The sequence below is a fragment of the Penicillium pulvis genome, assembly GCF_028828015.1.
Source record: "Penicillium pulvis strain IBT 33274 chromosome Unknown contig_7_segment1_segment0, whole genome shotgun sequence".
Classification (NCBI taxonomy): Eukaryota; Fungi; Ascomycota; class Eurotiomycetes; order Eurotiales; family Aspergillaceae; genus Penicillium; species Penicillium pulvis.
In genome coordinates, this window is record NW_026643079.1 from 1,195,658 (window position 1) to 1,214,759 (window position 19,102).

At 49.4% G+C, this 19,102-nt stretch overlaps 8 protein-coding genes across 8 annotated transcripts; 4 read left to right on the forward strand and 4 right to left on the reverse strand.

Annotated features, from left to right (window-relative positions):
- Positions 1-510: 510 nt before the first annotated feature.
- Positions 511-4,214, reverse strand: N7503_008387 (GTPase BMS1; the record flags this gene model as incomplete). The annotated part of the gene is made up of 3 exons (XM_057067934.1): positions 511-3,933; positions 3,993-4,063; positions 4,157-4,214. The coding sequence occupies 3 exons, from the start codon at positions 4,212-4,214 to the stop codon at positions 511-513; spliced, it is 3,552 nt and encodes a 1,183-aa protein (XP_056918789.1).
- A 703-nt stretch (positions 4,215-4,917) lies between these two features.
- On the forward strand, positions 4,918-5,916 carry N7503_008388 (urea carboxylase-associated family protein; the record flags this gene model as incomplete). Its single annotated transcript, XM_057067935.1, has 2 exons — positions 4,918-5,656; positions 5,720-5,916. 2 exons carry the CDS (start codon positions 4,918-4,920, stop codon positions 5,914-5,916), a joined length of 936 nt encoding a protein of 311 aa, XP_056918790.1.
- A 599-nt stretch (positions 5,917-6,515) lies between these two features.
- Positions 6,516-6,987, forward strand: N7503_008389 (uncharacterized protein; the record flags this gene model as incomplete). Its single annotated transcript, XM_057067936.1, has 4 exons — positions 6,516-6,530; positions 6,607-6,647; positions 6,713-6,781; positions 6,894-6,987. 4 exons carry the CDS (start codon positions 6,516-6,518, stop codon positions 6,985-6,987), a joined length of 219 nt encoding a protein of 72 aa, XP_056918791.1.
- A 2,005-nt stretch (positions 6,988-8,992) lies between these two features.
- On the forward strand, positions 8,993-11,069 carry N7503_008390 (aminotransferase-like domain-containing protein; the record flags this gene model as incomplete). Its single annotated transcript, XM_057067937.1, has 8 exons — positions 8,993-9,163; positions 9,267-9,303; positions 9,392-9,423; positions 9,483-9,525; positions 9,582-9,749; positions 9,809-9,885; positions 9,934-10,758; positions 10,812-11,069. 8 exons carry the CDS (start codon positions 8,993-8,995, stop codon positions 11,067-11,069), a joined length of 1,611 nt encoding a protein of 536 aa, XP_056918792.1.
- Positions 11,070-11,361: 292 nt separating this feature from the next.
- N7503_008391 (steroid dehydrogenase) lies at positions 11,362-12,333 on the reverse strand (the record flags this gene model as incomplete). The annotated part of the gene is made up of 1 exon (XM_057067938.1): positions 11,362-12,333. The coding sequence occupies one exon, from the start codon at positions 12,331-12,333 to the stop codon at positions 11,362-11,364; it is 972 nt and encodes a 323-aa protein (XP_056918793.1).
- A 569-nt stretch (positions 12,334-12,902) lies between these two features.
- On the reverse strand, positions 12,903-15,069 carry N7503_008392 (IQ calmodulin-binding motif protein; the record flags this gene model as incomplete). The annotated part of the gene is made up of 6 exons (XM_057067939.1): positions 12,903-13,177; positions 13,252-13,644; positions 13,703-13,834; positions 13,891-14,404; positions 14,457-14,762; positions 14,815-15,069. 6 exons carry the CDS (start codon positions 15,067-15,069, stop codon positions 12,903-12,905), a joined length of 1,875 nt encoding a protein of 624 aa, XP_056918794.1.
- A 583-nt stretch (positions 15,070-15,652) lies between these two features.
- N7503_008393 (LLM class flavin-dependent oxidoreductase) lies at positions 15,653-16,996 on the reverse strand (the record flags this gene model as incomplete). The annotated part of the gene is made up of 1 exon (XM_057067940.1): positions 15,653-16,996. The coding sequence occupies one exon, from the start codon at positions 16,994-16,996 to the stop codon at positions 15,653-15,655; it is 1,344 nt and encodes a 447-aa protein (XP_056918795.1).
- A 964-nt stretch (positions 16,997-17,960) lies between these two features.
- Positions 17,961-19,046, forward strand: N7503_008394 (uncharacterized protein; the record flags this gene model as incomplete). Its single annotated transcript, XM_057067941.1, has 1 exon — positions 17,961-19,046. One exon carries the CDS (start codon positions 17,961-17,963, stop codon positions 19,044-19,046), a length of 1,086 nt encoding a protein of 361 aa, XP_056918796.1.
- Positions 19,047-19,102: the final 56 nt, after the last annotated feature.

Sequence of the window (19,102 nt, forward strand, 5' to 3'; positions counted from 1 at the left end):
CCAGAGCACGTTGGTATACTCGAACGGGGAAATCGTCCGGCGGCACCAAAAGCTACCAGGGGCTGGAGGTTTCATGTTGATGGGGATGAGAACGGTGGCGTTCTGGTGTTTAAGTCTAACGCCAAGCGAACCAAGAAGTCTTGGAGCTCGCTCTAGCTTAAGGCTAGTGATCGGTGAAACAACCAGACTCTCTGGACCCGAAACCATTGACGGCCATTGGACCCACTTTGTACTGCAGGAACATGCTTACCGAGGACTTTCTCATCAAATGTGGATATAGAGTGGGGAGTGGCATGGACCACGAGAACGCTATGGCTGTTATTAACGATTGCCGATGCCGAGAATACGATTGGCCATGTCGCTCACTGAATACGTGTACGAGGTAAGGGATGTCCGGGATTTGGAGCATTGAAATGGATATACAATTGACTTTTGGGTCTTCTAACGCCGTCTATGCTAAGAATAACATCCCCATGCCTGTCATGACATGTACAAAAATTATGAGCTCGATCATCTGCGCTTCTTGCCACCACCGCCATCTTCCTCGTTCTTGCGCTTCTTGCCCTCTCTGCGCCAGTAGTCGTCGCGCTCTCTCTTCTCGCGGGCAGCCTTCTTCTCCAGGCTATCAGCCACCTTGGCCCGGTAAACCTGGCGACGCTCTTCCTGTTTAGCCGCACGCTTAGCAGACTTCTCGTTGCGCATAGTAGTCAACTTCTGCATGAGATCGCGGGCCTTCTTCTCCTCACCACCAAGAACGACAGCACGCTTCTGCATGTAGGTCTTGTCCTTGTGGCCCTTCATCTTGGTGATCTGGGACTTGTAGGGAAGTTCGGCGGCCAGCTGGCGGGGCACACGCAACGGGTTGAAGTGACGCTCCTGTCGCTCGATCTTGCGGTAGGCCGAATCATTATTCATGGGGGTGGGAATACCCTGGTCGCGGCGGACCTCACCAGTCAACCGCATACCCTGCCAACCACCGTCGGCGTTACTGCCTTCAGTGTGGTCGAGCAGGTTGGTAACGGGGTTGTAGAATCGGTGAGGCTTGATGGGGTACCAGGCACGTAGGAAAACAATGTCACTCATCAAAATCTTATCTTCGAACGTAGCACGGTAGTAGCCGTCGGGCTTGCTGAGAGCTCGCTTGATCTGACCACGAATACCAGAGACTGTGCGGATCGAAGCACCTTCGAACTTGGCAATTTCAAGAGCAGAGTTGAACATGTCCTTGATGAAAGCGGTGTTCTTGAAGATCTTGTATGGCACACCAGTAAGTTTCAACTTCTTAACAATCTCGGTGTGCTCGTCAACAGCGAGAACGACACCGGTCGCGGCAATGCGGAATCCAGGGTTCTTGTTAGAGAAGGACTGGACACAGCAGAAACCGGTGTTAGGGGCCACAAGTGGACCGTAGAAGACACCGGTACAATGCATGTGCTCGGGAGTGTACTTGAGCAGACGGTTTCTTGTCCGACTGTCCGAGGTACTGTAGATGGGCATGGATTGGAAGCGACGCCAACCGAGGGAGAAGATCAAGGGGTCGTTGCTCTTCAAGATCTTCTTGTGCCAACGGTGACGCTTGATGCGAATCTGAACATATCCGAAGCGATCCTCGGTAGGAGCCAGTCCTCCGACGATGACAGGGAAACGAGGGCTGAACTTGTCAACGAATTCGTAAGGTACATTCTCCAAGACGATTCGTGCATATGTACCGGCCTTGTAGCCTTCAGCGCGAGCGCGAGTGGCTTCATCGAGGTTGTCAAACTCAGCGCGATTAATGTCCATCTGCTTCTGCATCTTTGCCTTCTGCATGTCGTACCAGTCATCCTCGCCGAAATCGCCATCTCCGCCATCACGAGTGCCGTCTTTGGCATTGCCAAAGCCCTCGCGATCCTCTTCCTCGAACCGAAGTTTCAGCTCTTCCTTCTTCTTCGCATTGCGCTCACGCTCAGCTTCCAAGTCCACGGGGCCCTCGGGCTCCGCATCCTCGTCCTCATCCTCGTCGTCTTCATCGCCATCCTTGAATCCGTCAAAGACCTCGCCTGACTCCAAGTCCTCAAAGGCTCCATCACCTTCATCATCCGAGTCGTCATCGAAATCGTCCTCGTCAACATCGTCATCATCTGAGCCACCAGCGCCAAGTTTACCGGTAATGAAACGCAGTTTGAGTGACTCGATCAATTCCTCATCACGCCACTTGCGCTCAAGCTCATCGTAGTCGTATTCAGGAATGGCGCGGAGGTCGGCTTCATCATTCTTCTCGTTGTTGGTCTTCTTGAAGAAATCGTCGGCTTCTTCATCAGCTTCGATATCTGATTCCTCCGATTCCTCGCCATTGTTCTCACCACGCCACGTTTGCACAACATCGGCGGGGGTGATAGATTCGTCGTACATCATGCGAGACAGATCGTTGACACGGAAAGCCGGGCGCTTGCCATGACGAGCCTTAGCGCTGTCCAACATATTCTCTTTCCAGCGAAGGTTGCCCTCTTCATCTTCATCCTCTTCCTCATCGTCTTCGTCCTCGTCGCTATCCAGATCCTGCTCATCACCGGAAACAGAGCCAATGTCGGAATCGCTGTCTGCAAAGGCAACATCATCGTCCTCAGCGTCGGCATTTCCACTCTGTCTTTTCTTAAAGCTATCCGCGAAGTCTGCCGGTGCCGACACGTCGACTTCATCTTCATCTTCATCATTCTCGTTCTCATCGAAGTCACCTTCGTCATCCTCGTCATCGGAAGCTTCCTCGTCTTCGCCGTCTTCGTCATCTGATGCAGCTTGAACGCGCTCGGAATCAGCTAGTCGGGCGTGTCTTCGTTGTTTGCGGCCAGTCCCTTCATCCTCGCCATCCTTGGTGATCGCCTCGCCACCACGGAACAGACGAACACCCTGGTCGGCCTCACCGAGCATGCGGCGCTCGCTCTGTAGACCCACGACAAGCTGTTCACCCAGGCCTCGGTCCTCATTATCAGATTCCTCGTCATCAGATCCCCGGTTGAAAGTATTTGTCTTAATATCAATGTAAACGGCGTCCTTATCGACCAGCACACCACCGACATCAGACATGGGAGCGAAAAGCAGCTTCTGCTTCTCGCCCAGCTTGCGTCGTGAAGACTTTCCAGTTGCCTTGGCAATTTGCTGGTCCATGAAGGGAGTTGGGCATGGATCGGGCAATCCTTCGATGCCGGAGACCGTCAAGTCACCCACACCAGGAACGTGCACCCGGGCACCGTGAGCAGGAAAATTAGTACCTCTCAGATAACCATATAGTGCAACTGTACGATCACATTTGGGATTCTCTTCAATCTTGGTTGGTGGTGTGATATCCAAAAAGCGATCGGCCAAGGCGTAGGGATGAGAGTTACGCCAGATAAGCGGACGCGGGTTCTTCATGACGGACAAGAATCGGGAAAGGTTGTGCACTTCACGATCGGGATAACGGCCGTTAATAACACCGGAAAGGTAGAAGAGCTTAGCACCCTGGTAAAGCTCGCTCCAGAAACGGTGCTTCAGGCGCTTCTTGGTCAACTTCAGGGTGCTCTGCTTCTTGAACAGATCCAAATGTGTCAAGATACCGAAGACGTTACCCGGCATACCACTCGTAGACAGTGCGTTCAGGAACTCCATGGTCTCCATTTCGAAACCGTAGTTACCGTCGATCATGAGGAGGACGATATCGGCAATCTTGGAGACATCGATCATAGCGGCGAGAGAATCGGATGGACATTCGAGGAAAGTAAGACGCTTCTTCTTAGAGGTAACGATTGTCAACGGACCCTGGGGCGAGCTGAGGGTCTGCTTGGTGTAGCGACGAATCAGGGACTTGATGAGAGTAGTCTTGCCGACACCGGGGGGTCCAACAACCGCAATGACGGTCGGAGGAGCCTCCTCGGGCATGCGATCAACCTGGGGTACATGGAGTCTCTTTTCCCTGACCTAGAAGAGCAATCCCGATTAGCTTCTGTATGGAGATTTTGAGGTGCTACAGAACGTACCTCCGAGGACCGCGCAGCCTGCTTGTTGAGCTTTCCGGGGTTGGAGTAGGCAAAAGCCTTAGGGTTTTTTCCTATCAGTAGTAAATAGTGTTAGCAAAGCTTGGGCTGGAGAATTGAGTCTCAATGCAATCTCCGCAGATTTGCGGAAGCGCTCAACGACGTACCTTCATATTTCTTCTTTTCCTTAGCGGGCCGGTGTGACCGGTTCGCTTGGTTGTCCATATTGTGCGAGGAGGTCTCAGACCTCGAAGCTACTCTCTGTTAAATTCCAGAGAGAGGACACTGGGCAAAGCGACAGCAGCGATAACTCGAACTCTCTCCGTCCAAAATTATTATTTCGGGGCGGAAATATGTGAAGCCGGTTAAGAAAAAAAGTTGTATCCTGATGGGGTTTAGCGTGAGATAGCTCAATTTCTGAGTGACACCTCAGGCGGCAAGGCATGAAAATCGCGGCATCGAGGTCAGGCATCAAGGCCGAAGCAAGCTTCGCTATCTTATCAGCTTATCAGTGACCGGGCCGGTTCTCAGGCGATAAGAGAAAGCCCCTCCTATCGGGCCGATGCACAAAGACTCTCGACACTCGCATTGGAATGGGAGGCGGGGTTGTCACAATTTGATTTCGTAACAGTTTGATGCACGCCCATGGTTGACAGCCTTTGACACCACTAATGGCTAGACCTGATAGAGACGTTTCCCGCGGTGTTCTATGCGGGGCAAGCCCCAGATGATAGGACCACATGTAGATAACGGCAATCCTCCGAGATTGTGTACCTGAAGACGATATATAATAGAATTACGCCCCCGAACTATGAAACGATTCTCCTTCCAAGGTCTCTCCCTCAATTGGAAATACTCTGTTCTTCAGTCGCGAGCATAATCGCAATACTGGTGTCGTGCAATCTACATTTACGCTTGTAATCTCAGAATGACTGCTCCTCGTCGGCCTCCCCCGGCCTACACAGCACCCCCGGATTCGGGCATTCATGCGACTTCGCAGCTCTACCAGTCCATCTCAAAGACTGCATCGGACCCGGCCGCACGTATCCCAAAGGATTCATTCACAGTCCGGCCATGCTCTGGTCAGGCATGGGTGGTTCCCGCTGGCCACATTTGCCGTTTGACAACACCGAAAGGACCCCAAGTTGGTGACCTGAACATCTGGAATGCGAAAAACCCCCGTGAGCGAATGTGGGCAGCACGAACTCGGCAGATACACGCCTCACACGTTTCCGTGGGCGACCGTCTCTGGTCCAACCTGCCCTATCTCCGGCCCCTGGTGACAATCACAGGCGACTCGCTGGGCGGCGGACAGTTGCATGATGTGCTAGGACCGGATGGGAAGCGGAGGCCAGAGGTTACGTTTGGCACAACACAGTTTGGAGGACGCGTGCATGACCTAATGGGTACTCGATGCGATCCCTACGTGAATCTCCTTATGGGTGGAGAGACCTTTGATTTTCACTGCCATTCTAACCTAACACGTTCGGTGGCACCCTACGGCTTAACAGAGCTGGATGTTCACGATGTGTTGAATGTCTTCCAGGTGACCGGATTGGATGAGGAAGGAAAGTACTTTATGGAGACATCACCAGCAAAGGCGGGCGAGTATTTTGAGTTCTTTGCCGAGGTGGATGTTTTGTGTGCCCTTTCGGCATGCCCTGGTGGTACGTATCGGATATCGGAGATGCCTTGGCGCATATGGATACTAATGCTCTTTTTCTCCACAGGCGACCTGTCTAACTGGGGCTGGGATGACAAGGAGGGCGGCATGGGGTCGACCTGCCGGCCACTTGGTGTTGAAGTGTATCAATTGGCTGATGGAAAGGTGCTGGACGGGTGGAAGGCTCCTTCCAGCCCAGCATACAAGGGTATGCATGGGATGAACATGCCTCCTCGGGACCAAGACGGAATGGTCGGACTATGAAGTGGTCCGAGATACCACGTGACTGTGCCCCGCGTTTGGAGACGCACGTCATCGGGGATCATGCCGCATAGTTACATCAGCGGGTGGAATTTGAATAAAAAAGGCCAAGGATACAGAAATGGGAGGTTCTCTAATCTAAGCTGCCAGAATCAGGCGCAAGTGGCGCAGTAGGCGGCAGATTTTATTTAATTCATAATCACGTCTGTATATCTTGATAAGGCTTCCATTTTGTTTTTAATTGAATTTGAACACTTGGTTCTAGCTTTGAATGGTTTCTGGTAGAGAAATCACGACATCAATGTTTGACAGTGAGGAGTTGATGTGGTGTAACCTTTTTTTGAATAATTGAAGCAAGCCAAAAGTCAAAAGCCAGTTAAGCCCAGGGGCTCGTAATAAAAATCGCCGAAGGTCCTTGGTAAATGGATGGCGTAAGACCAAGTTAGGCCCCTCTTATCAGCTCACGCATATATAAAGCAACTGCCCCCTCCGTCTCCATCTCCACTCTTTCTTATCTCCACCAGACTTCCAAACTTAACCTTGTCACCCCACTGCACTTTCTTGCTCTTTCACCGTTAAGACTCAACACTCCTTTCTTAATCATGCCTCAGTACAACGTAAGTGACTGTTTCCAATATTGTTTTTGTCTCAGAATTCTGGCCTCAAAGCCTCTGCTGACATTGATATCTTTAGGTCACCTTGAAGAGCGGTGCTTCGGCTGAGGAGCTGGAGAAGTCAGTTCTTCCCCGCCTTCCCCAAGATATTATAGAACGCGATATTGATACATTTATGTCAACAGGGCTAAGGAGATCGCAAAGGAGAAGGGCGGTTCCATCACGCACGAATACTCTCTCATTAAGGGCTTCATGTACGTGCTCCACTTTCCCCGCAGATGCTTCCTTCAACCTACTTGAGCTGCGACTCTGCTCCCCTTTTCAATCTATCTACGAGTCACAAATACTGATTATTGTTTGTAACAGTGTCGAATACCCAGACGGTCACATCGATACTCTCGAGTCCAACGAGCACGTCCACGTCGAGCAGGATGGTGAAGCGAAGACTCAGGAGGAGTGAAGTATGGAACAAAGCCCGAAAGCCATGCAGTCATCCGTGGAACGCCTGCGAGGGCCCTAGGCCGGATGCCAATCCAACCAGACATGCAGAATAGTGGGGGGTTTATTGCTTTGGCGTGATGATGAATATGATACCAGGGATCCGCTTAAACCCCATGCGCTATGTGATGTAACTTTTATTTTAGCGAGTTCAGATGGCTGCTAGCGATGTGTGCAGTCAGAAATGATTTCTTACGACCTTGAACGTGAACTTAAATGCAATCAACATGTATTGTACCCAATCAGTGGCTTGACCATTCCATGACAGTGAGCTAGAGTCCATGCGCTGTCATTTGACTCAGACATCTCCATAAATACGAAGGTCTTGATTGGTGGTGATGAACCGAGGATATCCGCCTTCATACACCTGATAAGACTTTATCTCGTTGTTTACTCATCTAAGAACCTAGTGTGCTTCCAGGGCTAGAAAATTCCACTCAAGAACGTACATTAAGAGTAGGAAAGATGAATATTGCTCAGAGATGTACCTTGGGCATTGTAGGTCGAGATAAATATATTTTTTATTAAATGTGAGTCAACCGCTCACGCATTTACAGTAAAATGAACCATGCTGCCAGCCCCCTTTACTAATGATTTTCACTATCGCGAGTCCTGCTTGCTAGACTGAAAATTGTGGGAATATCACGGCAAAACTTCCCAAGATCTTGAACTTGATCATCAGCCACAGTCAATTAGAAAGCAAAAATCCTGCCTATGTTTATAGAGCTGTCTTCTCAGCACTTTGGCGACAATAAATTATGCCGCAACATATCCACCCAGGGATCATCGATCTTTATTCGAACTTGAATTCATCGATCATCCCCTATGGATTCTCCTATAGATTCCGTATCAAGCTAGCTACTCAGCTGAACAGGAACTGCATGACTATAACTACATATACCAAGGCGATAGAACTCTGGCCGAACATCGAGAGTAGGTACTACCAATGCCAAACTTCACATTCATATCAGACAAAGATGTGATGAACAATAGTGGATGAAAGACAAAGACAAATTGGTGATGCGACCAACACTCTGAAACTGCCACACAGATCTCCATCGGATACCCCCCCCCAAAAATAACTCACGAATTGTGAATTGTAAGCTTCGAATCTTTTCATGTTTGGTTTTCTGTTTTCATGAATGTGCTCGTATTCCGCAAAGTTCAACGCATATCTTGAGGCTAGCGCACTTTGCATCCTATATCTATAGGTAGTTGGATAATGAAGTATAAGTGTATCGTCAGTATCCGGTGGTGCTCAGAGGAATTGTGTAAGTTTGGCGGACATTGTCCGCTGATTCGGAGTCGAAAATGAAAGAAATCATATACTCCGAGTGCTTACTCCGGACTCCGAGCGCATTAAGCTTATCGCGCCGATGCCGGCGATAGCCTTATCTATGCGGGGCTCAGTGTCTTGGTATTACCGTATTTGGCCGTATACACCGCCAATCAACAGAAGGTCGTAAGTAGCTCGGCGTATTGCATTGTATCAGTACCCCTCCAAAGTGTATCTGTACGCCCTTCATTGACAAGGTCATAGCTGCGTCGTCAACACCACGAACCATATTGCTGCACGGGGTGACATTAGATAACAGAAATCCACATTCCACATCACTACTGGCTGAATCGCCTATTCATGTTGAAAAAGCGCCCGTATTGTACATTCCAATGTGTATCGATGAGTCATTCTCCCCAATCGGAACTGCGCTGCCGGGTGGATAACGCTCATGTAAATTCCATCGGATAGCAACAATTTGCCTCCGTTCCCACTTTAACTTTGGCGTCAACCTTCACTACTCTTTCATAAGTTCGTCGACATTGAAGCGACTATTGCGCCCTTCTCAATTCTCGCATAGCCCGGCCGAGTCAGTGCTTAGCATAGCTCACCGCAAGTTTTCGCACAAACATACCTATCGCATTACTACCGCAAATTACCTTTCCTACCCGCACCGAGTCACCGAGTCGATATGAGCCCGCCCTCTGCTATGGATATTGAGATGAAGGGGGTCACTGATACCTCTGCGGTGTCGATCCCCGATCCTTTGACCTTCAAAGGCGTTCCTGGTTGGCGCGAGAAGATGGCAAAGATGCCCACTGGTGTTGCGCCGGCCTGCAGTAGTGATATGTTCAAGAGCCCGGTATGCACCCGACGACTAGAACGATACAATAACTGTGCTATTTGCGGAGAGAGGGGAGTATTTGAATAATGGCTGACCAATTGTGCTGTCCGTCGCCATATAGGCTTGTTACACCAAGCCCAAGGCCAAGCGCTTTGACCGTAAGTTTCATGATCTTCTACAAAAGCGTCCAATCGCTTGCGCTTAGCTACAAAGACCTTTGAAATGTTTCTAATCACTGTTATACAGACTTCTTGTCGCTCGAGGCCAAGTCTCGCAAGGTTGGTATTCCGGAATACCGTCTTGAACTTTAAAAATTAAATCCTAACGCGATTATCAGGCTTCGACATTGAAGACTGCAGCACAGTACTTGAGAAACCCGGGTACAGAAATACAAGGAGATACTGAGATGAACTGTAATAAACTAATGTTTTTCTAGGCATGCTCTCTCTCGGTGGTGGTCTGCCTTCTTCGGAGTACTTCCCAATTGAGCAACTCGATATCAAGGTCCCCACACCCCCAGGCTTCACTCCGGAAGCTACTCGAGAGTCAGGTGTTATATTACACTCTGGAAAGCACGATATCAAGGAGGGAAAGAGCTTGTATGGTATGTGGATTTGTTCAAAACATGTTGGCATATGTCTGAAACTGACGATGAATGGGCAGATTTGGAAATTGCTCTCAACTATGGCCAGGCTACTGGAGCTCCCCAGCTTCTCCGATTCGTCACAGAACACACCGAGGTACCTCTCCTTTAACTTGTAGAATATAGCACATTTTGACACTCGCAGCTCATCCACAACCCCCCGTACGCCGATTGGCAATGCACCTTGACTGCCGGTAGCACCTACGCCTGGGATACCGCACTCCGCCTATTCACAGAGCGGGGCGATTATATTATGATGGAGGAATACACATTTGCCAGTGCTGCCGAGACTGCCTGGCCGCTTGGCCTCAAGGCACTTGCCCTGCCCATTGACGAGGAGGGTATTGTTCCCGAGGCTATGGACGAGCTCCTCAGCAACTGGGATGTTAAGGCTCGTGGAGCACGCAAGCCCTACGTCCTGTACACCATCCCGACAGGTCAGAACCCTACCGGAGCCACCCAGTCTGCTGAGCGCCGCCGGGCCGTGTACAAGGTTTCCCAGAAGCACGATGTTCTCATCATCGAGGACGAGCCATACTACTTCCTGCAGATGCAGCCCTACAGCGGCGAGGGAGCTACCGCCCCTCCCCCACCCGCCACTCACGACGATTTTATCAAATCCCTCGTCCCCTCTTTCCTAAGCATGGATGTTGACGGCCGTGTGGTCCGATTGGAATCCTTCTCGAAGGTCGTCTCCCCCGGTTCTCGTGTCGGTTGGATCGTTGCATCCGAGCAGATCATCGAGCGCTTTGTTCGTAACTTCGAGGTCTCTTCACAGAACCCTAGCGGTATCTCTCAGCTCGTTCTTTACAAGCTGCTGGACGAGCACTGGGGCCACTCCGGATACCTGGACTGGCTCATCGCTCTTCGCATGTCTTACACCGACCGCCGTGATGCCCTGCTGCACGCCTGCGAGAAGCACCTCCCGCGCGACATTGCCCACTGGGTTGCCCCCGCTGCGGGCATGTTCGTAAGTTCTGCTAGTCCCGTTAACCCCAAGAAGACCTTACTAACGTTCAACAGCACTGGATTGAGGTCGACTGGCGTAAGCACCCCGGCGTTGCCGCTGGCAAGACCCGCGAGGCTATCGAAGAAGAGATTTTCTTGTCCGCTGTCGACCACTCCGTCCTCCTGTCGCGCGGAAGCTGGTTCAAGGCCGATAGCTCAGCTATCATGGAGAAGATGTTCTTCCGCGCGACCTATGCCTCTGCATCCTCCGACCAGATCGACGAAGCTATTTCCCGCTTCGCCACTACTCTGCGTGAGCAATTCGGTCTGTAGGCTTTGGTCTATAAAAAACGCAACAGTACAGCGGCCACCACAACCGATTGGGCTCTACGTCTTATAATTCAGGTAGAATTTCAATAAATGTACATACATCCTGCTGGGCTTTCTAGAAATCGGTGCCGTTTGTTTTTCCTTTTGGGAAATCTTCCCACAAATGCATTTCCGTATTATGTTCAAAGCATGCAGATCCAAGAGAGAGTATTGCCAAACTTGAAGGAATATTTGCATTGAGCGCCGATCTAATGTATGAACTTCGTGAGTCTTGAAATGAGGACGTAGGCGCTGACTACCTAAACTCCGAGACCTGATCTTCACAGTATTTAACGAAGACAGCGGCAACATCCGTACCACCCTCATCCTTGCTCTTCATCGCCCGTAACAAATCCTGCCTTGGACTGGGATGCAAACGCCCCCAGGGCAATATATATTTCCCTCCGTCAGATATCGTAAGCTCATTTGAAAGGCCTGCCCAGAGCTCCGTGTATGCACCCATCCTAGCCGGGTAAAGTAGGGGTGCTACTACGTAAGGCACCAGCCAGGACATATGACGGGTCAAGTTCGACTTGAGATTTCCTGGGTTCACAACCACACTCAAAATCCCGCTGTGTCTTTCTTGGACATCCAATGCATGGGCGAGGTACCAGTTGCCTACTTTGGTACCTTCGTAGGCGCGCTGTGGGGTTGTGGATTTTTGTAAAATACCCTGCAGGATATCACCCCCTTCAGCAGCAGCCATGTCAACAACCATGGAGGCTGTCCATACAACGCGTACAGAAGCGGGCGATTCACTCATAGAGGTGCGCCGGAGGATCGGGAGAAGTAGAGTTGTCAGAAGATGGGGGCCGAGACAATTAGTTGCAAGCTGGAGATCATGGCCCTGTGTCGAGACAGAGCCAGGTGGTGGGTTTGAAACACCAGCGTTGTTGAAGAGGACATCTAGCCTGGATTCTGCAGCATTGTAAGTCTCTACTGCTGCCTTGATACTTGCTAGATCGTCGAGATGGAGAGGAAGGAAAACAAGAGTTCCATCTGATGAACGGCTTGAAGATTTGATCTTAGCAATGGCTTGAGAGGCACTCTCTTCTGAGCGCCCTGCGATGTACACCTTGCCTCCAGCCTGATAAAGGATTTTGCACAGCTCTAGACCGACACCAGAGTACCCTCCAGTGACGATGAAAACCTTGCCTCTTTGGCTAGGCAAGTTAGCTTCAGTCAAAGAGGGCGCAGGTGGGAAAAACTGCGACCAGTTGGTTCCCATAGCTAAAACGAATAATAATAGGTGCTGTTCCAAGTTGTGCCTGTTGATGAAGTAGGAATTAGGGGAGGGGTAACTCAGTAACTAGTTAAACAACCAGCTGTATTACATCAGCTTCCTGAAAGTACGCTAATCTATGATAAGATGCGCTATAAATAGTCATTATCTTGAGCCAGTTACCCAAGCGAATCAAGCACCGTGTCGAAAACCAATGAAACACCAAGTCTCGTCATTAATCTTCAACGCTCAGTCAGACATAGTCTCCTCATCTTCAACACCAATACGACAACTGTCAACACATCAACCAACTATTTGTATCAAGGACAATCAAAACTACACCCATTCCACTGCAACGAAACCGTTACTTCTTTAATGTAGAAAGGTAATGGCCATGGAGATGTAGCATAATCGTTAACGATAAATTCGACAATCATAAATAAAACCCTCGAGAGATATGTATCTCATCACATATCACAAGACCCGAGCTAGTTACCAAAAGCACAAGCTATTTCCAAAAATAAATACAAGCAATACTAAATGGCCAAGCCAACATGTGCACTGAATTCCACCAACTAGAATCCACCAACGCCTCTCACCCGCTTCACGGCTCCAATAACACCCTTAGCCCAGCTAAAGTGTCCAGGATCCGTACCAATTGATCCAGGAGGAATCTCTCCAGTAGTCGGGTCATGCCAGCAGCCATCTTCAAAGCTCGCAGCACCATACTTGGCGGTATTCTGATTCCGATCGATAGCTTCCAGCCATGCCTTACAGACCAGAGGGGAGTCGAGCATGACATTGATTTCTTGACTGTGGAAGAAAGATTGGGTATCCAAATTACCGTTTCCTGTAATGCAGGAAATTATTAGCACGCATGCTCGAGTATTTGAAGACGAAAGGAATAAGAGGAAGACGACATACCTTGAATAGCAACTTGCTCATCAATGATCATCAATTTAATATGACAACTGCGCTTCTTGAACGAGTTGTGAATAGGCTGAATTTGGTCTTTTCCAACATAGTAGTGTACTCTAAATCTTGATTTCTCTTCAGCCGTTTTAAGAGAATTGTAAAGCTTGTTGGCGATCATCTCGTTCGTGCCGTTCTGGAATGGCAATAGTTCACCTGCGTCGTTGTATCCGAGGCAGAGATAGGGCTTCACGATGACGCCTCGACGGATTGCAGCCAGAAGAGGCTCCAGAAGGGGCTCGGCGTTCATGTTAGGAGTTTGAATGAAGATTGTGCGCTTTGCGTTGTTGATTGCTGAGACAAAGGCTGCGTCTTGGGGATTGTGGGTACTGCTGTGGTTTGGAGCTTTTGGCTTATTAGAATTATGCTTGGTTTGGTTTAGCTTGAAGGGGCTATAACTCACATCCGTAGGGCTCTCGGTTAACGACGGCCATGGGGAAGGGCTCGTGCTGTGGTAGCAGGATGTATGGTGTCATTCTCGGGTCTTGATCGGTATCGGGAGCGTTCCCAGTTGTGTCAGGCTGGATAGTGGTGTCTGGTGAATGGTTAGTAAGTAGAGCTCTTGAGAGGTTGATCTTAAATCTGACATACTCAGATGACGTGTCACAGCCTGAGTAGGTGTTTCCCCTTCACGAGGGTTGATACTGTGGTTGACTCTCTTTGCCTCGCCTTCAAAATCGATATCCCAATGTGGAGAAGAGGAAGTATGCTCTTGTAGATCTTCGGGCACGATCTCATTGGGATCCAACGTCTGTTCTCCATGATGAGCAGGAATGGGAGCACTCTCAGCGGGAGAGTTCAACATAGGCAGCGGAGGGTCAAGGGGCCTCCCATAAGACAGGAGCGCGGCATCATAGAAAGCATCGACAATAGGTCCCTCGATATGAGACAACATCTCCAAGTTATCATTGTCCTGGATATTACTGCTTTGCAAGAGACACATGCGTCGATCGATGACAGTGAACTTGGAATGGAATGTGCCAAATACTGGACGATGGAAATTGATCACTTTCAAATCGACGTTCGGGATCTCGTGCGGCGCCGGAAGTCTAACTTTGTCGCTTGTCCGTTGTTCACCACTAACTTCGAGGCGGTTGTCTAAAACCTGAACACAATTAGCATAGATTCCGATGAAATTTTCTCTTCAATGCACTTACCTGCTTTGGATCTCCACGATCATACACCATCTTCATCACCACCTTTGTCCCCCGTTCCCCGGCTCTCCTGTTCAACTCCCGAATACCATTTGTAACCAAAGTGGCCGCTTCAGAATGAATCCAAAAATTGGTACCCAGAAATACTTCATGTTCAGCGCGTGCAATACAATTGCCCAAATGGCGGCAGAGGTCCGGCAACGGCGCCACAATGGAGAGGGGAACAACGCCTCGGCTCCCGATCAACGGGGGAGAAACCACTCCAGTGCTGGGGTCTTTGTCCAAGGAACCAAGAACATCGTGATAAATCTGGATTATATTAGTGAATGTTCTCTGTCTAATTCTAAGAGCTCAACCGTACCTGAAGGAATAATTCACTGGGCTCCGTAGACCCCCAATGTCCACATGCTAGAGCTTTCTGCACAGCATCCTTCTTTTCAAACTCCTCGATCTCCTCTTTGGATAATCCATGCGCTCCGTGTTCTTTCAAATGAGCCTCGTGGTGCTCGTACAGTCTTTTGAAGATCGTCTCTGGGGTCTGCGACGGATCTTGCGCTAGCTCCGAAGTTACGGTCTGCGACTTTTTCCAGAGTCCATATACCTTAGTAGTGACCATAGCGATAATCTTAGAGCGGAATTGGGAAGAAGTAAACAAAAACAGAGAGAAACTGTGTTTACAACTCGAAGATTTTATTTTTATTCCAAGCTAGTCTTGGTTGGCGTGACGTAGAAGGCTCTAAGCGGGGTCGGACAAGTTGCTAATGAAGCTGACCTCACCAGTGGATTCGTTGATTGGTCCAGATCAGGTCAATTCGACACAATTTAATGTGATTGCCTGGATTATGACGTAAGACTTTATTTTGGGATCAACCAGTTGCTTGATCTTCGGCTTCTCCCTACAAGGCTGAATGACGTACCAGTCGCCCCACAAAGCTTAGCAAAGCTTGTTTAGGTTCATGATCTCTTTCGGAGTCGGCGACGTAGATACTATGTATGTATATACTACTTTAAGTGTTTAGTATGAATCTAGTAGAGTGCTGGGGCCCGTTAAGAGTTTCAGGTAGTTCCGAACTCCATATAGTACGTGATCTTGCCAAGATTTATATGCTGCACAGCATCTGCACGTGGTTTTCTCGTGTGATTCTCGAATACCAGAGTACCATGGCTCGGTATGTACCTAACACACTGATGTTTTCCAATCAATTAGTAGAGAAAAACTGGTTCTCTGGCCTGTCGAGGCCAAAGTGTTCACGTAGCGTAGAGTCAGTATAATCATTTCGGAATAGCCCTCTTCGCTGCAGCTCCGGAATCAACCTATCCGTCACCTCCACCAGTCCCTGAGGCAAAAACGGAAAAACGCACGTGAAGCCATCCGAGGCCTCTTCTTTCAACCAGATCTCCATTTCATCGGCGATGTCACTCGCCGAGCCGAGAAACGCCAAGCCAGAATATCCTCCAGACCGCTGCGCAAGCTGCCTGACAGTCAATCCCTCTTCTTTAGCAAGTCGCTCCACACTCTCCCTGGCTGTCTTGCTTGCGTTTGTCTCCGGTAAGTCCTCCGGCAAAGGGCCATCCGGATCAAGCACACTAGCATCAACCCCAAGCATGATCGATAAAGAAGCAATACCACTCTCATAATGCACCAAAGCATCCAACTCCAGCCTCTTCCTCTGCGCATCTTCTTTACTATCCCCAACAATGATCATTGCCGCCGGTAAGATCTTCAATTGCTCCTTCTCCCGTCCAGCCTTCATAACCCGCTCTTTAATATCAGCATAAAGCACCTTCGCAGCCCCAATATCCCTCGGGCTGCAAAATACCACCTCTGCCGTCTCAGCCGCGAGCTGCCGTCCAGGCTCACTCTGCCCAGCCTGCACAATAACAGGCCACCCCTGCACAGGCCTAGCAATGTTCAAAGGCCCCTTAACCTTCAACTCATCTCCAACATGATTCAAAACATGCATCCTCTCGGGATCAAAATACTGACCCGTCTCCACATCTCTCGTAAATGCGTCGTCTGCAAAACTATCCCATAACCCAGTCACAACATCGTAGAACTCCCGCGCACGCTTATATCGATCTCCATGAGCCATGTGCTCATCGAGACCGAAGTTGTGGCTGGATTCCGGGTTCCCGGTTGTAACTATATTCCATGCTGCGCGGCCATTGCTTAGGTGATCTAGACTTGCGAAGCGACGTGCAACGTGGTAGGGTTGATCATATGTTGTGCTTGCTGTAGCTGCGAGACCTATCTTCTCGGTCACAGCCGAGAGGGCGGAGAGGAGAGTGAATGGTTCGAAGGATGTCACTGTGTGGCTGCGCTTTAGGGCTTCGACGGGCATGTTTAGGACTGCGAGGTGATCGGCCATAAAAAAGGCGTCGAATTTGGCCGCTTCGAGCTTTTGGATGAAGCTTGTTAAGTGTTTGAAATTGAAATTTGCATCTGGGTAGGAGCCTGGGTAGCGCCATGCCCCTGTGTGTAGAGAAACTGGGCGCATGAAGGCTGTTAGGTGGAGTTTGCGGGTTGGGAGGTTGTCTGCCATTTTGTTTGCTGTGGATTGTTGATTATGATTTATTGTGCATGCTTTTGATGGCGAGGACCGATGCATTATATGTTATTTATCTGACTTCATTTTCCTTGTATTTATAAGCGTGTTTATAAGCTTCGGCTTCCGATCGTATGGCGTGCTCTGCGTAGGTTGCTCACGCAAGCGGTTGTAGTGATTTCGATAGAAGCCAACCTTGAAGACGTCACGCAAAACAATCACCACCTCGGAATGTGCCCAGCCACAGTAATAACCAGCTGAACTGCCCACCTTAATGGATACGCAATATATCACAATGTTCCCCATCTGCAGTCAAGAAGGTCTGATGATCTATCATAGGGCCGAACACCTCGCCATCATTGCAACTTTGAGTAGCCGAACTGTTCTATCACCAGGGTAGTAGAGATACATGCCTCTAAGCTCGTCAGGCTACTTCAATGAGAGAGCCCTAATGGAGAGACCGATTTTCATATCTTACACTTGATTATGTTGTTCTTGGCGTTTGTAAAAATCATGGCCTGAGGCATATATAATGCCTCAGGCGTCTATGTCACGTGGTATGATCGTCTCGCCGACCGTTGCGAGATGAGCGGCGACGTACACTATACAACTTTGAACGTCTCCATTCTATCTCATCCGACGCAATATCATCTCAATTAAATAGACATCTACTTAATAATTACCTACATTTGGTGGGCTTTGCAACAGATGATGAGGGCAGGACACACCGCATGAAGATCCTGTGTTGACCCTGTCAAGCAACCGCGCTGCTGTGCTAGTAGGCCTAGATACGGAGCCCGAGTCACATCCAGATAGGTTCGTTTCAATCTACTGTGCCGAGCTCACGCTGTGTATGTTTTTGTTCCATCTTTGTACCTGCTTCCTTCACCCCTCCATCCTCCCTACCACCATCTTCAATTTCCATCCAACACTATGCATGAAATAATCCACGAATAAGGCCATGGCTGACTGCAACAATCAGTTACAGCTCGTATCGGAGGATTCTATTTTTGACCTTACTCCGACCGATCACGATTACGTGCTTCGACTGCTAGACGTGTCGAGTCTCTCTATTGCATCTAGCTCAGAGTCTGAGCGAACGCCTGATTGCAGGGCATCTTTCAAATCTGAAGATCAACCAACGATCGGTGAATTCCTGTCAACACCATCAACGTGGGTGATCATTGCAGTCAAATCGTTAAAAATTGTTAACACTTCTCAACATAGGAAAGGCTGTAATTTGCCCCGAACCAGCTCTACCCGTCCCGTGTTTCGGGATCTTGGATTCGGCCAGGACGTGTCCTTAAGTAGACACCAGGAGGCATCTCTGGGCCAACACCAGGAAATCCCTGCTCTTGGATATCAGCAAGTGTTCCCGGTTGGTCATCAGGAAGTGTCTCTGAATCAACGCCAGGAACTAGGATTGTCTTCGGTTGAACACCAGGAAGTGTCTCCGACTGGTAATAACTCCAGCCTGCCCCCGGACTCTCTCTCTGAATCAAGCACGTTACTGTTTGAGCTGTTTGACTTGCTAGAAGCGCCGCCGTCTCCATATTCCAGTCCTCCACTTCCGAGCCCTGGAACTCCACCCACGTCTTCTGTCTACTACAGTACTACTGAAGAGACAGAGAACTGTGCTGCCGAGTCTCCAACTCTAGGAGCCAAGAATCGTCCGGCTACGCCTCCAAAGGCTAGACCTGTGGGTGGTAATTTCGCCACTTCATACCAGCAGCTTGTCGACAGTTGTTCATTTGACTTGGATCAAGAGAACATTGTCCCGAGCTTGGATGATCCGTCTGACAACCTGGGCAATTCTCGGTTGATATTGCAGAATAAAACTCCAAGTCAAACTCAAATCAGTGACATTGACGAGTCTATTACTTCTCCGCCCATTCCTACTACCTCCGTCTCTAATTCTACTCGTCATTCCCTGAGACCTCACCCATATTTGCCACACGCTGAATATCTTCCACCTCGAAGAAGATTTGCAAACAAGATCAGGAACCGTCTGTCCTCCATTTTCGGTGAACGTCGTGTGACTCTCTAATTTCGTGCTTTCATCATCCACGGCGGTTGAATTTTCTTGTCCTTGATACAGGTGAC